Below are 17,462 nucleotides of genomic sequence, written 5' to 3'. Positions count from 1 at the left end.
GGAGGACTTCACTTTTGAAAGAAAAACATAAAAAAGCCAGACTGGAATTTGCTAAAATGCATATTGACAAGCCACAATCCTTCTGGGAGAATGTCCTTTGGACAAATGAGTCAAAACTGGAGCTTTTTGGCAAGTCACATCAGCTCTATGTTCACAGACAAAAAAATGAAGCTTTCAAAGAAAAGAACACCATACCTACAGTGAAACATGGAGGAGGCTCAGTTATGTTTTAGGGCTGCTTTGCTGCGCCTGGCACAGGGTGCCTTGAATCTGTGCAGGGCACAATGAAATCTCAAGACTATCAAGGCATTCTGGAGCGAAATGTACTGCCCAGTGTCAGAAAGCTCTGTCTCAGTCGCAGGTCATGGGTCCTCCAACAGGATAATGACTCAAAACACACAGCTAAAAGCACCCAAGAATGGATAAGAACAAAACATTGGACTATTCTGAAGTGGCTTTCTATGAGTCCTGATCTGAATCCTATCGACATCTATGGAAAGAGCTGAAACTTGCAGTCTGGAGAAGGCACCCATCAAACCTGAGACAGCTGGAGCAGTTTGCTCAGGAAGAGTGGGCCAAACTACCTGTTAACAGGTGCAGAAGTCTCATTGAGAGCTACAGAAAACGTTTGATTGCAGTGATTGCCTCTAAAGGTTGTGCAACAAAATATTAGGTTAGCAGTCCCATCATTTTTGTCCATGCCATTTTCATTTGTTTTATTATTTATAATATTATGTTGAATAAAAAATCAAAAGCAAAGTCTGATTTCTATTAAATATGGAATAAACAATGGTGGATACCAATTACTTTTGTCAGTTTCAAGTTATTTCAGAGAAAATTGTGCATTCTTCGTTTTTTGTGGAGGGGTACCAACAAATTTGAGCATGTCTGTATATATATGTATATTCCCTATATATAGAGAAAAGCAGTAAACATTGTGTTTGAGTGGGTTGAAAAGCAGCGAAGTAACCTTATCCCTGTCTCCAAAAACATGATACGAATGAAAGATGTTCAGGTAGCTCGTGAACTTGGAAAACATCATTTTACAGGCTGCCTTAGCTGGTGTCACAGGTTAATGAGAAGAAAGAGGCTTTCATTGAGGAATAGAACGTGGATTTTGTAAAAATTGCCCCACGATTATGAAAATAAAATGATGGAATTCCAGCAGTTTGTTATTAAAATTAGATAGAAAAACAACTACGAGCTCATTCAGATGGGAAACATGGATGAAGTTCCGATGTGTTTTGGTATGCCTCCCAATCACACTGTTAATAAAACTGGAGAAAACTCTTCAAATAAAAACCTCAGGGCACGAGGAATCCCACTTCACTGTGGTACTTGTTGCGCAGACAGAACAAAATTGAACCCACTGCTCATTTTCAAACAAAAGACGTTTCCTGAAAGAGAAAATGCCTCGCGGCGTTATCGGAAAAGTGCATGACAAAGGATGGATGGAGGAACAAGGAATGAAGGAGTGGGTGAAAGTTGAATGGGACAGAAGGCCAGGGGCGCTAATGATAAAAAGGGCACTGCTAGTGTTCGATTCGTTTAGAGGCCATCTACACGATTCTGTGCGCCAGGTGGTGAAGGAGTGCAACACCGATTTGGCCATTATCCCAGGGGGTTATTTAGGAAAGGGTTAAAACTTTAGTAAAAGCATGGTAAAGCAAATGTAAGCATTAGCACAGAGCGGTATGGTAAAGCATATTATGTCTAATGTCAGCATGGACTAACTGTGAATTATGGTGTCGTGAAGATGGAGGGAGCCCTGTATTTAGCCTTCCTGTGTTTTAAACGTCCCCTCCTGTTCTTTCAGGATTCACCCCGGGAGCGAAGGAGCTGTTCAAACAGGAGAACCACCTGACCTTGTACCAGCTTCCCTCTGCTGAGCTGGCCAAGGAGATTGTGCCCCGGAGACTGCTCCCTGTCAACAAGAGGCAGCCACCGCTGAGCCACCTCATCAGCCTCTTCGTCAGAGACACCACAAGCAGTGAGTCTGTGTCTGCAAGACTTGTGTCTATGTCTTTTGTATTGAAGCACAAACGGGGACATTCACAAAGCCTTTTGTTCCAAACTGCTATTAGCACCATTTGTTCCTGAAAGAGAAAGTGGCTCGCCTGATAAAAAGCACGGCCGTGTAATGTGCAGGGCAAGTCAAACAATGAGGGGTTAGGAAGGCAAAACTGTCGGGGACTGTTTCTCCTCATTGCACTGCAGCGGACCCTAGTGGCCAGGCACCTGGTGCTTGTTGTCTTCCACTCGAGTTCCTGGGTGTAAAGAGGAAATTGGCTTGGTCACATGATCGGAGGACGCTCGCTTACTTTCAGGAGAACTAAGCTCTTGTGGGGAATTTCTGCAGTGAGGGAATGTACTTGGATGTTCTAAATTGGTGAAAAGATATATTGGGCTCTCTAAATAAAATTAAAAAAGAGAAACACAAAACTAGAGAAAACCTGGGATTAAATACAAGTTTTGTGACTTCAGTGGGTGTTGGCATTCAGAAATAATGGTGCTAATAACACTTCAGAGTGGATTTCCCCCAATGCGTTTCTCTTTACCAAATAAATGATTGTTGGTTACCCAAAGTTTAATATCTGTTGTTGTATACAATATATTACAAAAATATCAGCCCTGTCTTGCATTGTATTTAAACGCTGTAAAGTATCATCCTGCTCGGCCTTTATGACATCTTGTCATATTCTCTGCACTTGCGTCAGATAGCCTTCGTCTGTAATGTCCCCCTGCAGAGGCTCTTCCTCCTGCGCTGGTGTGATCTGTAATGTCCCCCTGCAGAGGCTCTTCCTCCTGCGCTGGTGTGATCTGTAATGTCCCCCTGCAGAGGCTCTTCCTCCTGCGCTGGTGTGAGCTGTAATGTCCCCCTGCAGAGGCTCTTCCTCCTGCGCTGGTGTGAGCTGTAATGTCCCCCTGCAGAGGCTCTTCCTCCTGTGCTGGTGTGAGATGTAATGTCCCCCTGCAGAGGCTCTTCCTCCTGTGCTGGTGTGATCTGTAATGTCCCCTGCAGAGGCTCTTCCTCCTGCGCTGGTGTGATCTGTAATATTCCTCTACTGTTTCCTGTTCAGATAACGTGCAGATGCTGTCTCACGGCACCGCAGACCTGATCCTGGAGGCCTGCACTGACTTCTGGGACGGAGCAGATATCTACCCGCTCTCCGGCTCTGACAGGTGGGCGTCACACATGCAGGGGGGCGTGTCCTGGGACCAGGAAAACAAACAGGATACCATACCGCTGTCAGAGCAAGGGAAAGAGGAGACCGGTGGGCCTGCCTTAAGACATGTGGAATCAGATCATGATTTTGTATTAAACTGACCTAGATACCACACTAATAAAGCTGAATGGGCCTGGATCATTCTTTTAATGATCTGATTCAGCTCCCAAGAATCCAGTGCTCCTGAAAGGGGAGACGGCACTTGGCACCAGTCCCAAAGAGCTCAACACCTCCTGTCTGAGTGCCTAGGGTGGCTGGTTGTGCTGAACTGTGTCAGACTGTTGTATCGTTTTGTGATGTGGCCTGATTTCAAACCCAGACCTTAAGAGGTGAACCACTTACTGCTGCACCACTTCCCCCCCCAACTTCTGACACCAACAGCCCTTATGCTACCGAGCAAAAGGACAGCATTATTTTATAAAACTAATTACTTGTATTGCTACAGGAAGAAGTTGTACCTTCACTGAATAGCATGTATTCTAATTGTTAAACTAACTTAGGAAGGTGTTAATATTGCAATACACAGTAGGATTGACTGTGAAATGTTGGAAGAGCAAACAGTTTTTCATGTTTGTTAAAATATTGTAATCTGAGAAAAAAAACAAAAAAAAAACTACTACTACCACCACATACACACACAAGTGAAACAGAATAAAAAATCTCATTATGAATCCTGAGACTTGAAATAGCTCTAGTGTGATTATTTGAATGGAGACCACAAAGGCAGGGAAGTACAACCTGGTTGTTTCCTGCAGCTGCTTTCCTAGACTGAATGTGCTCATGTTGTTGCTGTTCCAGGAAGAAGGTTCTGGATTTCTACCATCGGGCCTGTCTCTCTGGCTACTGCTCTGCGTTTGCCTACAAGCCCATGCAGTGCACGCTGTCCCCGCTGCTCAATGGAAAGTGCGTGGAACTGGCCCAGGTGCCTGGACAGAATGCCATCTTCACCTCCTTCGAGCTGCCCGGGACCACGCCCATCAAGCACAGCAGCCGCCGCAACAGCTGGAGCTCTGACGGTACAGATAGCCGGGGAGCGTTCACTGAGAACTCAGGGTAGTCCGCCCAGCAGGACAAGCACAAGCTGTGAAATGCATTCAGAAGCAGTGCCATAGCTGAGGGGTCCACACTGTTCTACTTTGAGGCCACTTGTGACTTCTGTGGATCTGGTGTGGTGTAGATTATGGGTGTAAGATTCTGTTTCATATCTCCAAAAAATACTTTACCTATGCTGTGTCCAGCATGGTCTGTATCACAGCAATATATTTAATTGAATCTAGGATGCTAGTAAGAGAAATTCTCTGGAAAAAATTAAGAAATGTAAAACCAATAATAAATTAAGGCTTTGCCTAAAGTTTAGCTTTTGTGGCCCTCCATTTGGTAGAGTGATCTTAAAGGCCACTCGCCAATGCTCGGGCACTCATCAGTGCTGGGGTCTGTCCTGACTCTGTCTCTGTGAGGTGCTGGGTCTGTCCTGACTTTGTCTCTGTGAGGGGCTGGGTCTGTCCTGACTGTGTGTCTGTGAGGGGCTGGGTCTGTCCTGACTCTGTGTCTCTGTGAGGTGCTGGGTCTGTCCTGACGGTAGCTCAGTGAGGCAGTGTCTCTGTGAGGTGCTGGGTCTGTCCTGACTGTGTTTGTGAGGTGCTGGGTCTGTCCTGACTGTGTCTGTGAGGTGCTGACGTCTGTCCTGACTGTGTGTCTCTGTGAGGTGCTGGGTCTGTCCTGACTGTGGCTCAGTGAGGGTGTCTCTGTGAGGTGCTGGGTCTGTCCTGACTGTCCCAGTGAGGCAGTGTGTCTGTGAGGTGCTGGGTCTGTCCTGACTGTCTCAGTGAGGCAGTGTGTCTGTGAGGTGCTGGGTCTGTCCTGACTGTGGCTCAGTGAGGGTGTCTCTGTGAGGTGCTGGGTCTGTCCTGACTGTGGCTCAGTGAGGGTGTCTCTGTGAGGTGCTGGGTCTGTCCTGACTGTCTCAGTGAGGCAGTGTGTCTGTGAGGTGCTGGGTCTGTCCTGACTGTGTCTCAGTGAGGCAGTGTGTCTGTGAGGTGCTGGGTCTGTCCTGACTGTGTCTCAGTGAGGCAGTGTGTCTGTGAGGTGCTGGGTCTGTCCTGACTGTGGCTCAGTGAGGGTGTCTCTGTGAGGTGCTGGGTCTGTCCTGACTGTCTCAGTGAGGCAGTGTGTCTGTGAGGTGCTGGGTCTGTTCTGACTGTGTGTCCCTTGTGAGGTGCTGGGTCTGTCCTGACTGGGTGTCTCTGTGAGGTGCTGGGTCTGTCCTGATTGACTTAATGAGGCAGTGTGTCTGTGAGGTGCTGGGTCTGTCCTGTGGGTACTGACTGTGGCTGTGTTTGCAGAGGGGATCGGAGAGGTAATGGAGAAGGAAGACTGTGTGCAGGCGCTCAGTGGGCAGATCTTCATGGGTATGGTGTCCTCGCAGTACCAGGCGCGTCTCGACATCGTGCGGCTAATCGATGCGCTCATCACCGCCTGCATCCGCTTCGTCTACTTCTCCATGGAGGATGAGCTCAGGAGCAAGGTACCAAACAAGAAATACAGAGTGTTGCTCTGTCCACTGAAGCTCACGGAGATAATAAAATAGTCCCAGAACACTTCCTGTGAAGGTCTCATGTTATGGGGTTTAAAAGAAACATTCATCAACATTTTTCGTAAACTCATAAAATGTCAGCTGTAAAATCAACAGCCATATTTAAGAACTGTAGAGGGCTTTCTCAAGCAAAAATTGCTAAAATTCAAAATATAGATAAACAATAATCTTATTAACTAAGAACTAAATTAACTTGCATTGTGTGCTACATAGTGCACAGTAATAACCACATAATATAGAAAAACAACTCAATTATAAAAGTTGAATGCTTCTGGTAGAGTAAGGTTATTTCTTCATGTTTGAGAGAGTTCATTATTAAGATTTCTGGATTTTATGGCATTTAGTTGTTGTCTTTTCCCTCTGTAGGTGTTTGCAGAGAAGATGGGGCTGGAGACTGGCTGGAACTGCCACATCTCCCTCACACCCAACAGTGATGGCTCGGATATCCTCCCGCCCAGCCCCAGCCAGGCAGGCTCTCTGCAAGAACACCTGCTGCAAGGTGAGCACACTGCGGGGGCCCGGCCAGCTGCAGGGGTGGGCACTTCACGTCTTTACACAAAGGTTTTCAAATCCATTCTCTTATTAGCATCTCTGGTCGTTCTTTCATTCTATGGAGAGTCTTTGGGTCCTATGATTGTATGTTATATTTGGTGTTCCACATTTCCAGTTTATTCAATTTTTATTTTTTTAACTGAACCTCGGTTTTTACTGATTTATATGTGACTTGTGTCTACTATTAAATATTTTCCTAGAACTATTTTCTAGGAAATACACAGTCTTTTTATTAACCATTTTATTAACAATTTTATTTTGACTCTGACATTGTAAAAAGCAGCCCTACACTGCATCCTAGGATACAGCAGATGTTTAGACGTCAGAGGATGAAATGACATTCAAACGTGGTTCTCTGTCACTTCACAATGATTATGTTGACCAATCAAAGTCTGATTGTTGTGGCAATTGCTGGTCATAGTAACTACTAACTTGATCAAAAACTAAATTGAAATACTTACACAGAAATATAATATTTTTAGTGGATGAGGAATGGGGAGAAAATGTAAATCAGTTTATGAATATTCAAAAGAAAATGAATGTTTCGAAGTATACAAAAAGCAAAAATAGCAGACATGGATCAGATGAGACAGAGGACGTAAAAGCTCTGCAAATATTTCTGCATTGAAGTACATGTAGCACTGACAATAAAAGAACATACTGAAAAATAAGCGACACATTAAACTAAAACAAGAAAGTGAACTGAGAGACAAGCAATCCATTTATGCAGCTTTTACACAAGCTTTAATAAAAGAGAGCGCAGAATGACTGTGTTAATGAGTTTGTCAGAGTGCTCTGCTTTGCTGGACAGCCACTGTTTATTGCAGAGAGGTATGTATTGGTGTCCATCAGCTAAAATACTACCAAACGCCGACAATCTTAATCGTAAATATTTGACAGAAAATGGTGATGCTTGGTAAAGTTAAGGAACGCATTGATGGAAATGTCCAGTGTGATTTTTGACGCGTCTCCTGATGGCTTGCACCGTCCAGTTCTGTCAATTTTCTTTTCTTTTTATGATTTCAAGGCGAATAAACCTGGCTTGTTTTGTGCTGATGTCACGTTCATACCTTCTGTAGATACTATTTCCGTCAGCATAGTGATTGTCCAAACGTTAGCAAAGTACCAGCTAACTTTGGAAAACGTGGCTTCGACTTTCACAGATTCTTCATTGTACATGCCAGGGACATTAAATTTAATCAGAAACAAAAACTGCTACGCATCATATTCCACATGTAAAGTGTGTATACTGAAAAGAAAGGAAGGAAGTGCAGGGCTGTGCTGGGAGCGTCCTGTGCCTGAGGCTGCTGTCTGAGCTTGCTTGTGCCTGTGTGACAGAGTCCCGGTACGAGGAGGTGGGCCCCCTGTTACTGGAGGAGGAGGGACTCTCGGAGCTCATCAGCTTCCAGCCCACAGACAGCGATGTGCCCAGCTTCCTGGAGGACTGCAACCGGGTGAGGGGGCGCATCAAATCGAACTCTGAAACACCAGCAACTTAAGACAGCTTTTAAACCAAAAATACTCAAAAGAAACAGGGGTTGATTTGATCCACCAATGCCCTGCTTGTATAACTGGAGAGGGGGTTGAGAATTCTACAGCACAAGGGAATCCCACTGTCTGTGCTTATCTTTGGATTACCCCTAAAGAGAAGTGGTTGATGCAATCCAGCAGGATTCCCCGGTCCTGTAAAACGCTCTAAAAAGTCAATCTGTGGCTTCTCACGATGAGGTATTGGATTAATCAAATCAACCCTATAGTCAAATAGCAGACAAGTGTCTCAATGAGAAGTCCTTGTCAATGTCTTTCTGTTCAAGTGCTGTAAATTGAAACTTAGGCTAACGGTCCGAATATTGTTTTTGTATGCATGCTTGTAAATATGTATATAGAGTACATTCTGAAGTAGTAGTCACATTGAAGGTGTTCCTGTGTTGTTCCTTTTCAGGCCAAACTTCCTCGTGGAATCCACCAGGTGCGCCCCCACCTCAACAACATTGACAACGTGCCTCTGCTGGTCCCGTTGTTCACAGACTGCACGCCTGAGAGTAAGAGACAGCTGGGAGAGATATACAGAGTTGTCATGAAACTTGTTAAGAACCGTCTTTTAAGTTATTGAGAGGAATATGATCTGGGGGTATATGGATGCCTTCATGTCTGTCACAAGTTTGTACATATTTTTAGAGAAGCACTCGTTAAATTATGATAAAACATGATCTAGACATACTTTAAGTCATTGAGAGTATCCGAATATGGCAGTATATTAAGACAGCTGCTCATCTGACTGTATAGAAAACATTGTTTTTACAGTGGATATAGAAGCATCAGCATGGATTCAGAACAAACACTGTTGGTATTGCTGTCTCCTGTGCTGTATTTGAAACGTTTTCAATTCTTTGATACTTTATCCACACACTCTATACTGGGTTGCTTGTAGAAACTTGCGTCCGTTCGGAGAACTCTTTGTCCTATTGTACAACCTTATAGACATGCTTGTAACAGCATATCAAAGCTGTGTATCTCAGTGTTGTCCCTCCTGCACGTTTCAGCCATGTGTGAGATGATCAAGATAATGCAGGAAAACCGGGAGGTGACCTGCTGCCTGGGGAGCTCGGCCAACTTCAGGAACAACTGCCTCTTCCTGCAGAGCGACGTCAGGTAAGGACCATGCACTCTTACTATCAGGTATCCCTGCCAGGGTACACAGAGGAGGAGAGGGTCAGTATGTACACTTTTACATATGTCACAATTTGCAGAGAGAACCGCTTGTCCAATTGTGACAAAAATTGCTATAGACTTCTTTAGCACTAAATATTGAATGTATATTGGGGTATGTTTAGGCCGTCTGTCTGTATTTCATTCCACAAAATTCCCCAATGTTAAGGCATTTCATTTCAGAAACTGCACTGCTGTAGCTACTAAACTCTGCTTTTGCTAGTCCTCAAACATGGGAATATCCTCAAATACACCTAGTGATTCAAGGTCAAGATGTTTGGCATGATTGGGATCAAACACTCGGCAGGCTTTGAAGAAATTGGCAGCGGGTTGACAGAATCCTGCAGATCCAGTCATGTAGGTTTCGATTTTATCGGTTTTCAACTGGCAAGATCGGCCAAATCATTTGCCACCTTATAGTCTGATTTCTGGTTTTTCGTAAGCAGTGAGAGTTGCCATTATTCTTGTTGCAAATGGTTCTATTGCTGCAACATCTGCTTTTATTTCTGTTGATTTACTTAAGGTGACTGCATCTTCAACAGATGCGCTACTGCTTCGCTCACACTCCTCAAAAAAATCCACATAATCCTTAAGGTGGCTGGCATGAAAACGGACAGCTTCAAACCAGTTGTTCCACTGCGTGATTAGCAATAACAAATTCATTTACTTTTCCAAATTTTTTCTCCAGGTATCACCCACTAAGCTGAGGAGATGTGCAGTGCATGTTCTGTGCACTGCATTCAAAAACAGTGCTTTGAGACTTCGTTCCCAGGTTTTGTTCATATATGCAGCAATGTCTGTAACAAAAGCAGTCATTTTATCAAAATGAATTCCGTATTTCTGAACTGTTTCCATTACTGCTTGGCTCACAGTTTTAAAGTTTACCGTCTCCAAACACACACACTCTATTAAAAAAGACTTAAAGTCCAAACTCCCTTCTCCTTGTTGGCTTGAAATGGCTGGAACTGCCAAGATATTTAGTACGTAGCACCCTTCAGCATCTGTAGTTTTGTCTGCTACAAGACTAATTCCAAAACCAGTTTTTTTTTCAGATCATTTACATGCCTTTCAAAAAGCTTTGGCAAGTGCGTTTTTCTGAGTTGATCCGAATTAGGTATAACACCAATGTTTTTTAGCAAGCTTTCCAGATAGCTTTTCATAGCAGGGTTGTCAAGGACATGAAGTGGAATATTACTGGTGCAGAAAGCCTCTTCAGTCGGTAAACTTCTGTCCTACGTTGTAGCTGTTCTTCGGTCTTTACGTTAAACAGCTCACTCACCGTTTGTGGTATTTTAGCAGTCTCACCGACTGTTGATTCAAGGCCTTGTGCCTTCCTTTTATGTAAAGCAGTTTCAATATGTTTGTCGCAGCTTGCTGTTCGCTTGTAATCCACAGGAATATTACATGCTGTACAAAACATCAATCCACCACTTTCATTAAATGTTCCCTTTGTGTATTTACCAGTTCTCTGCTTAGCAGTGATTTTTGCCACTTTGCTTACTGATGCACTTGACGTCGCCATTTTTACAGTTCACTCTCTCTTCGATCTAAGCCTTCACACGCTTAACTGCTCAATTACAACAAATTTAATTGGCTGAGCTACACGTGCCTGGTACGTGCTTACTGTATGGCTGTCTGCAACACCATGCTATGCAGCTGTATTTTTTGTATATCGCATACTTCTTTTTTTTTTTTTTTTTTTGGTAAAATTTAACGCTTATGGGAATTTTCATGAAGTCACGAACATCTCTTAAAATCACAGAATCCGTGACAGAATCATAGCCTTACTAATATTTTATGTATGGAAATCAGAATATATGAAGATTTCAATAACTTTCAGCATTTACTGGGAAACCTTACATTTGTGGCTTTAAACTGCTTGGTAAGCTTTCAATTAAACTTTGATAACCTGGCCAGGTTTTCTGCCAGCAATTAAGTATAGCAGGCAGCAAACTTAATGTGCTGCAAGGGTGTAACCAATGCTACAATATAACACTTACATTTTACCCAATACCTAGAGAACCATGTATCGAATTGTGATGAAGCTTGCTCAGGACATTCTTTAGCATTGTTATTGTCCACTCCAAGACGGTACTCATGAAGGCATTGCCTCAGTCGAGGACGTTTGAAAAGGCCGCTTGAAGAGGCCGGAGTCACAGTGACGCGCCTGGCCAAACGGTATAGAGATGGTTACCGTAGTATAGCATGTTCCTGTATTGTTATTAAATCTGCACGCCTGTGCGGTGTGTCAACACCCACTGCTCGGTCTCAGTGACGACACACGTATGTAACATCGCCCTGTTACAGTATGATATTGGTAACTGTTTTGAATTTACAGCCCTGATGGTTGATGAATGTCACTGACGTGCTTGTTTATGATGCAGTCTTACAGCACTTTCCCAGCAGGCAGAGAAAGTAAACCTTAAACTGTTTTCTATGTGTTGGTTCAAAATGATGGACTGAATGCATAAAATCCCCTCTTCGGTTTCCACAGCATTGCTCTGGACCCCCTGTACCCGTCACGCTGCTCCTGGGAGACTTTTGGCTATGCTGCCAGTGCCAACCTGGCTCTGGATTCGGAGGAGCTCACTCCCCTGCAGCTCTCCAGCCTCCTCAACGGCCTGTCCTGCTCCGTCTCCTTCCACCAGGAGGAGACCATCAGCATGGTCAAGCTCATCGAGCAGGTACACACACACCCGCACTGCCTTACAACAACACACAGGTTTATAGTCTGTTTAAAAGGACCAGCACACACACACACACACACACACACACACACACACAATCACAGCTCGGCACACACCCGCACTGCCTTACAACAACACACAGGTTTATAGTCTGTTTAAAAGGACCAGCACACACACACACACACACACACACACACAATCACAGCTCGGCACACACCCGCACTGCCTTACAACAACACACAGGTTTATAGTCCGTTTGAAAGGATCAGTGCACACACACACACACACACACACACACACACAGAGTCACAGCTCCGCACACAGCTGATCCAGCTGGTACACACAACACACAGAGCTCTCATCTAATAGAAATGATGATAAAAGGAAATTAAATGAGGCAATAAACCGCATGCCAATTACTGATTGGTCTAACCCGTGGTTGGAAGTGAAGGATGACTAATGGGGGAATGACACCATCATAAGATTGGACTTCTGAGCAGAGTCAGTGTGCACCATCTGTATCGACCAGAACACGAAGCAGGGAGTTACACGTGATAGAGTTTTACCAGTTACTGATTGTGCTATCGGTATCCCTGCTTTCTCATGCATTTAAAAAATCACAGTTGTTTACTTGGCAGAGATCCCAATAACCTCAAAAGGTTTGTTTTAGAATACAGGATTTTTTTACTCCCTGTTGCAATCTTGCTCAGTCCTGCACAGCAAGGGCCCTGCATATAGGAACACATTGCCACTGAGATTATCAGTCAAATTGAGCCTTTTGAGCTCTGTCTTTTGTGCTGCTTCCTTTCCATCTGACTGTCAGTGGTTATTCAGTGATTGTAAAACGCTTTGAGACACTGCTCACATGAACAGAGCTGTATACATTAGTGGTATTATATTTAAACCTTTAACATATTTGTAATCAATCAGAAAGAATATATTTAAAAAAACACTGCAACATCTGGTTGTATTACTACATGTGTATCATTTATATGTATATGGAAAAGATCTTGAATACATATTGAATATTAAACAAATTACCTTCATCAGAGACTATGCTGTGCATCTACTATTGTATAAATACTGATGCCATGTGTAAAGGTTTAATACAGTTTAAAAGTTTGGATCTCAGATTATGACCTAATATCAATGTAAATGATGGTACCATGCTGTTGGCTGGGTTTCACGGGGCAGCGCTTGTATAAGCGAGTGAGTGACGCTCCATGTTGCTGTTTGTTCCAGGCTCGGCACACCACCTACGGGATCAGAAAGTGCTTCCTGTTCCTGCTGCAGTGCCAGCTCACCCTTGTGATAATCCAGGTGGGTGCAGCACACTGGGTTCTAGCAAGAGAAAGTGATTTAAGCCAGTAATATTAAATTATGTCATTTGGTATAGAAAAATAATAAGGTTTGCATTTGTATCTGGAAGCTCACCGCTGCTGTTTTGTATTTGACTAGTTTTTAGCTTGCCTTGTCCAACTCCCTCCTCCAATCAACATCACAGACATCCTCTGGCTCTCCTGCATCTGCTACCCGTTACTCAGGTGAGTGCACTGATACAGGACTAGGACATACTGCACAGTAAGAGAGGGAAGGAAATGTCTGCACCACAATTATAGGTGCAGCGTCCCTCGCTCATGTTGAATTTTACAGTAAAGGCCATGGCTGAATTGCCCTTGTTTACAATGTAGGATGCCTGTTATAATTGTGCTTCTGACCACATACAGACCACTCAGCAGATTTATATATTGGAGCTAGGCTACTCTTTGAAGACATGCTGTAGAACGTAAAACAAGTTAGGGAACAAGAAGATGACTAATGGTCCATCAAGGCTTGCATGGCATTTGCCCCTACAAAGGGAATCTAATTTAATGAGTAAAGAATAAGGATTCAGATTGTTTACTTGTATGTTCCTAGAGTTGAAGATGTTACTAGTTCACCTGGCGATCCCATTACTCAGTACCCTTGTGTGATGTTGCAGTTGCAGGTTATGAAGCAGTGCCACTCTACTCAGTCTTGTGTTTAATTTCAGTGTGTCGTTGCTGGGGAAGCCTCCAGACAGCTCTGTGATGACGGTGGCTACGGGGAAAAATCTTGATGCCATTCCGAGAAAGGTGAGTGTTTGGAGAGGATCATCGTGACTCACACATGTACGACAATGCAGCACAAACATTCCATATGACCCGATGAAAACTTGGGGAAAGAAACGTTCCGTCTTCATTTTATACAGTTTTACCATCTTTTTAGTCTTTACTTGGTTACCTTGTGATGTTATAATAAATCAACATGCTTTGACACAAAGCACTTGGAAATGAGACTGCAATCATCACCTCATGTGCTTCACTAAAGGTCCTAATTGCACGTGTTTGAAGTGTTTTGAAGGTGTGTTGTGTGTAGTGTAGTTGCTGATGGTTCTGCTGGTCATGTCTTCTAGACGCAGCAGTATTTCCTGGTGTGTTTTCTGGTGAAGTTCAGCATCACGGTCAGTGCCTACCTCATCTGCTTCGGCTTCACTCTGCAGGAATTCTGCCAGAAATCCAGCAACATCACGGGCTGCTCCTCCATCATGGCAAATAGGTACCTGAGGGGGGGTTGCGGTCTCCTGGCACTCTGTACTCGCAGGGTGAAGCCACCTGTCCACTTTGTGGTGCTGTTGTGGAAACAAAGACTCTTGTCAAGTAAATACACCATAGGATTTTGCGCTACTGTAAGCATTATTACTTAAAATGCATTAAATGGCTTAAATCATCAAGATAACTTTACTGCAGAATTTGCAATGGTACGCATAGCAGTTCTTAATAGAATTCATACTTCATTTGGGAAAAGCTTTTCCGTATTTAAACATGTGGAACCGCTGCCTGTATAAGGAGTAATGTGAGTGGGTTACCATGTGGAATTGCTTGTCAGAGTAATAGTTCCCAGTAGCTGTTCTCACACTGTGTGTGTGTGTGTGTGTGTGTGTGTTGTTTGCAGTTCCTCTGTGGAGGCCCCCAGCTGGTTTGGGGACCTGTCCAGTGGTCTGCTGCTCATACAGAAGGTGATGGCAGGTTTCCTGGCGCTGCACACAGGTTGGTACAGGGAGAATCCGCATGGCATCGTCCTCCAATCACTCACCTATTTTAACCCTTTGCGGTCCATTTATTAAATGCGCGTCAGGCACGCCAGGTCTAATTTATTTTCACACGCGCAATTTTAGACGCGCTGTTTAAAAGTATTTTTTTTTCACAGTCAAACGGGTTTAAATGGCCCTGCATATCAACAAAGCACTCACTAGGCATCTCCAGCCCCGCCCCACCCTTTTGTTTGCTATGGCTTTCACCTATGTAAGAAATAAATAATAATAATAATAGTCGTACATACCGATCGATCATCTCCTGATCACCAAACTCCTCAATAATGCGATCCAAGTCATTATTTTATTACTATAACATCTCAAAAAGCTCTGCAAATGTCTGTGTTCTCTGTGCGCCGATTCACAGGCAGCCAGCTTGTTTACTTACGACCGCCCCGTTATCTGATACCAGGGCCATGTATGACTATTCATGAGATACGCCTTTATTTTTATTTTTATTTTTTTCGACTGGTTTCGGCTCCTGTCGTTCTCACTCGGCCATTGAATGGTTTTCTCGACTTTTTCCGGAGAAAAAACGACTCAAACCCGTTTTTTGCGTTTCTATAATGATGTCGGACAGGGTCCGACATTGGACCTGATAGGAATAATTGCAATGTCGGACCAGGTCCGACAATGGACCGCAAAGGGTTAATATAGAAATTGATTCCACAGTGTACGCCAATGCCTAATGTCAGTACCATGGTGCTGCAGTATTTTTGAACTTTTCATTTTCATCTTCATCTAATTATAACTGATCAATAAAGCAATTGATTTCCCAGTGTCTACAAATATCTTGTTTCTTAACCTCTTGTTTGAGGAACTTGGATGGGAACAAACTATTCAAGATAGGGGACATATTTGGATGCTGCACTGTGATGCTTATTGATGAGTCACTTATCAGATGAAGAGTAAAGTTTACACATCCATTAGCATGTAACAAACATGAATATATGGGGCTTTGCACGAGTCATTTCAGGTCATTATTTTTCAATTACTTTTACTAGGAATGCATGCTTTAAGACACACTTTACGTTATATTCTTGTTTCTATAAATGGCTAATAGTCCATGGCTATTTTGTTATATTAAGTAAACAATTGTATGAAGTGGCTGACTGGGAGTAATACTGATGACCGGAAGTCGAGTGGCCAGTACATTTTAAATGGCAGGGTTTAACACACATTACAAACGCACATGACATTACATTGTTTGAACAGACATGTAGAAGAGTCTACAAGGTGTTCACATTGTTCTGGAGGTGTCCTCAATGATCACCACTCTCTAATGCCTTCAGGTAAGCTGGGGGTCTGTTTTCTGTTCTCCAGAGTGAGCCATGGTATACAGGGTCATCATCACTTTGCACAAATTACCGATGTGTCCAGAGGAACAGTCAGTCGTGGAATATGGAAGCACTGCCAGATCGCCTTTGCTGTTGTGACTGAAACTGACGTGCAACAGGACCATGCAGCTCCTTTATATGAAAACAATAACACACAGCAGGTTGTTCTAATATGGTCCAATAGCCACACTAGGAGTGTGGTTCTCCACAGGCCTGTGGATGTTGGATCGTATTTGAACACCCTGGAGTGTGTTGTTGCACTTATAAAATGGCACCCCAAGCCTACCCCACTCCTCTCAAAGTGAATTGCTTGTCCAGTGAATCAGGCAGTGGTTCGGAAAGTTCCAAGCTGTGCTGATGTGGTGACATATCTGCACAGGCTGGAACACTTATTGGCCAATGAGATTGCTCCCTCTATTCTCGACATTTTATAATACAGAATAAATACTTGGGATTCCACTATAATTTCCGTATTGATTCAGAAGAGAGTGCAGGTGTTTAATTTTTAATTGTGATCCACTGCTTTGTAATAAATGTTACAATATAGCCAACCATCTAGTTAAAATCCGCACAGGTACGGTCATATTCATAAAGCATTAGCATGCTGGTAGGTGCAGTTCAACCCTGTGTGTTAATCTGCATTTTCAGCTGAAAATCCCCAGAATGTTAAATTACAGGTAGTGTTTCTGCAGAGTTATTATCTTATTCACAGTGCTTTCATTTGCCTATATGCATGTGTTAACAGCCTAAAACCAAGTACTCCGTAAGCATCTGAAAAGGGCTGCATTCAGTTGAATAGGCGAGGTATTCCGTTGTTGATTGCAGCCTGTAATGCATGTTGATGCTGTTGTTTGATGTGAATGCTTGCCCCTCCCTGTACTGACGGCTGTCTCCCTCCCTTCTCTCTCCCCACTGTGAAGTGGTTATCTCACTCAGTCACGTCCATCGATCCAAACCTGTCTGGAGGAAGAGTCCCTTCAGTAACACCTGGTGGTGCCTCACTGTGCCTGTGGTGTAAGTGTGTCTGTCTCGCTCTGGTATCCCATCCTCTGGCTCTCTCGAGTGCTGTGCTATTAACGGTGGTGATTAGTGCTCATCACAAAAGCACTACACAATTCAGAACACTTGTCAGGCTCTGCTTGAGAGATACCTGGGAGTGAGTGGCAGGCAGGGGTTCAGGTCAGGACTGAGTTTGCACACCTGAAACAATACAAAGGATGCAGGATTCATCTGTGACACTAATGG

The 17,462-nt window shown here is 43.7% G+C and overlaps 1 protein-coding gene across 6 annotated transcripts in view; it reads left to right on the top strand.

Annotated features, from left to right (window-relative positions):
• Nucleotides 1-17,462, top strand: part of tmem94 (transmembrane protein 94) — a 76,289-nt gene that overhangs the window by 52,760 nt on the left and 6,067 nt on the right. For all 6 annotated transcript variants that reach the window (XM_058989972.1, XM_058989970.1, XM_058989971.1 and 3 more), the window contains 15 exons: nucleotides 1,817-1,990; nucleotides 3,081-3,183; nucleotides 4,026-4,243; nucleotides 5,570-5,751; nucleotides 6,187-6,319; nucleotides 7,711-7,826; nucleotides 8,315-8,414; nucleotides 8,916-9,024; nucleotides 11,576-11,765; nucleotides 13,011-13,088; nucleotides 13,227-13,312; nucleotides 13,801-13,882; nucleotides 14,203-14,345; nucleotides 14,742-14,836; nucleotides 17,138-17,231. In XM_058989972.1, coding sequence (XP_058845955.1) covers nucleotides 1,817-1,990; nucleotides 3,081-3,183; nucleotides 4,026-4,243; nucleotides 5,570-5,751; nucleotides 6,187-6,319; nucleotides 7,711-7,826; nucleotides 8,315-8,414; nucleotides 8,916-9,024; nucleotides 11,576-11,765; nucleotides 13,011-13,088; nucleotides 13,227-13,312; nucleotides 13,801-13,882; nucleotides 14,203-14,345; nucleotides 14,742-14,836; nucleotides 17,138-17,231 — 1,903 coding nt within the window. The remainder of the gene's footprint in view (nucleotides 1-1,816; nucleotides 1,991-3,080; nucleotides 3,184-4,025; nucleotides 4,244-5,569; nucleotides 5,752-6,186; nucleotides 6,320-7,710; nucleotides 7,827-8,314; nucleotides 8,415-8,915; nucleotides 9,025-11,575; nucleotides 11,766-13,010; nucleotides 13,089-13,226; nucleotides 13,313-13,800; nucleotides 13,883-14,202; nucleotides 14,346-14,741; nucleotides 14,837-17,137; nucleotides 17,232-17,462) is intronic.

Source organism: Acipenser ruthenus, chromosome 17 (assembly GCF_902713425.1).
Source record: "Acipenser ruthenus chromosome 17, fAciRut3.2 maternal haplotype, whole genome shotgun sequence".
NCBI lineage: Eukaryota > Metazoa > Chordata > Actinopteri > Acipenseriformes > Acipenseridae > Acipenser > Acipenser ruthenus.
This window is presented reverse-complemented; position numbering and strand designations above follow the sequence as displayed.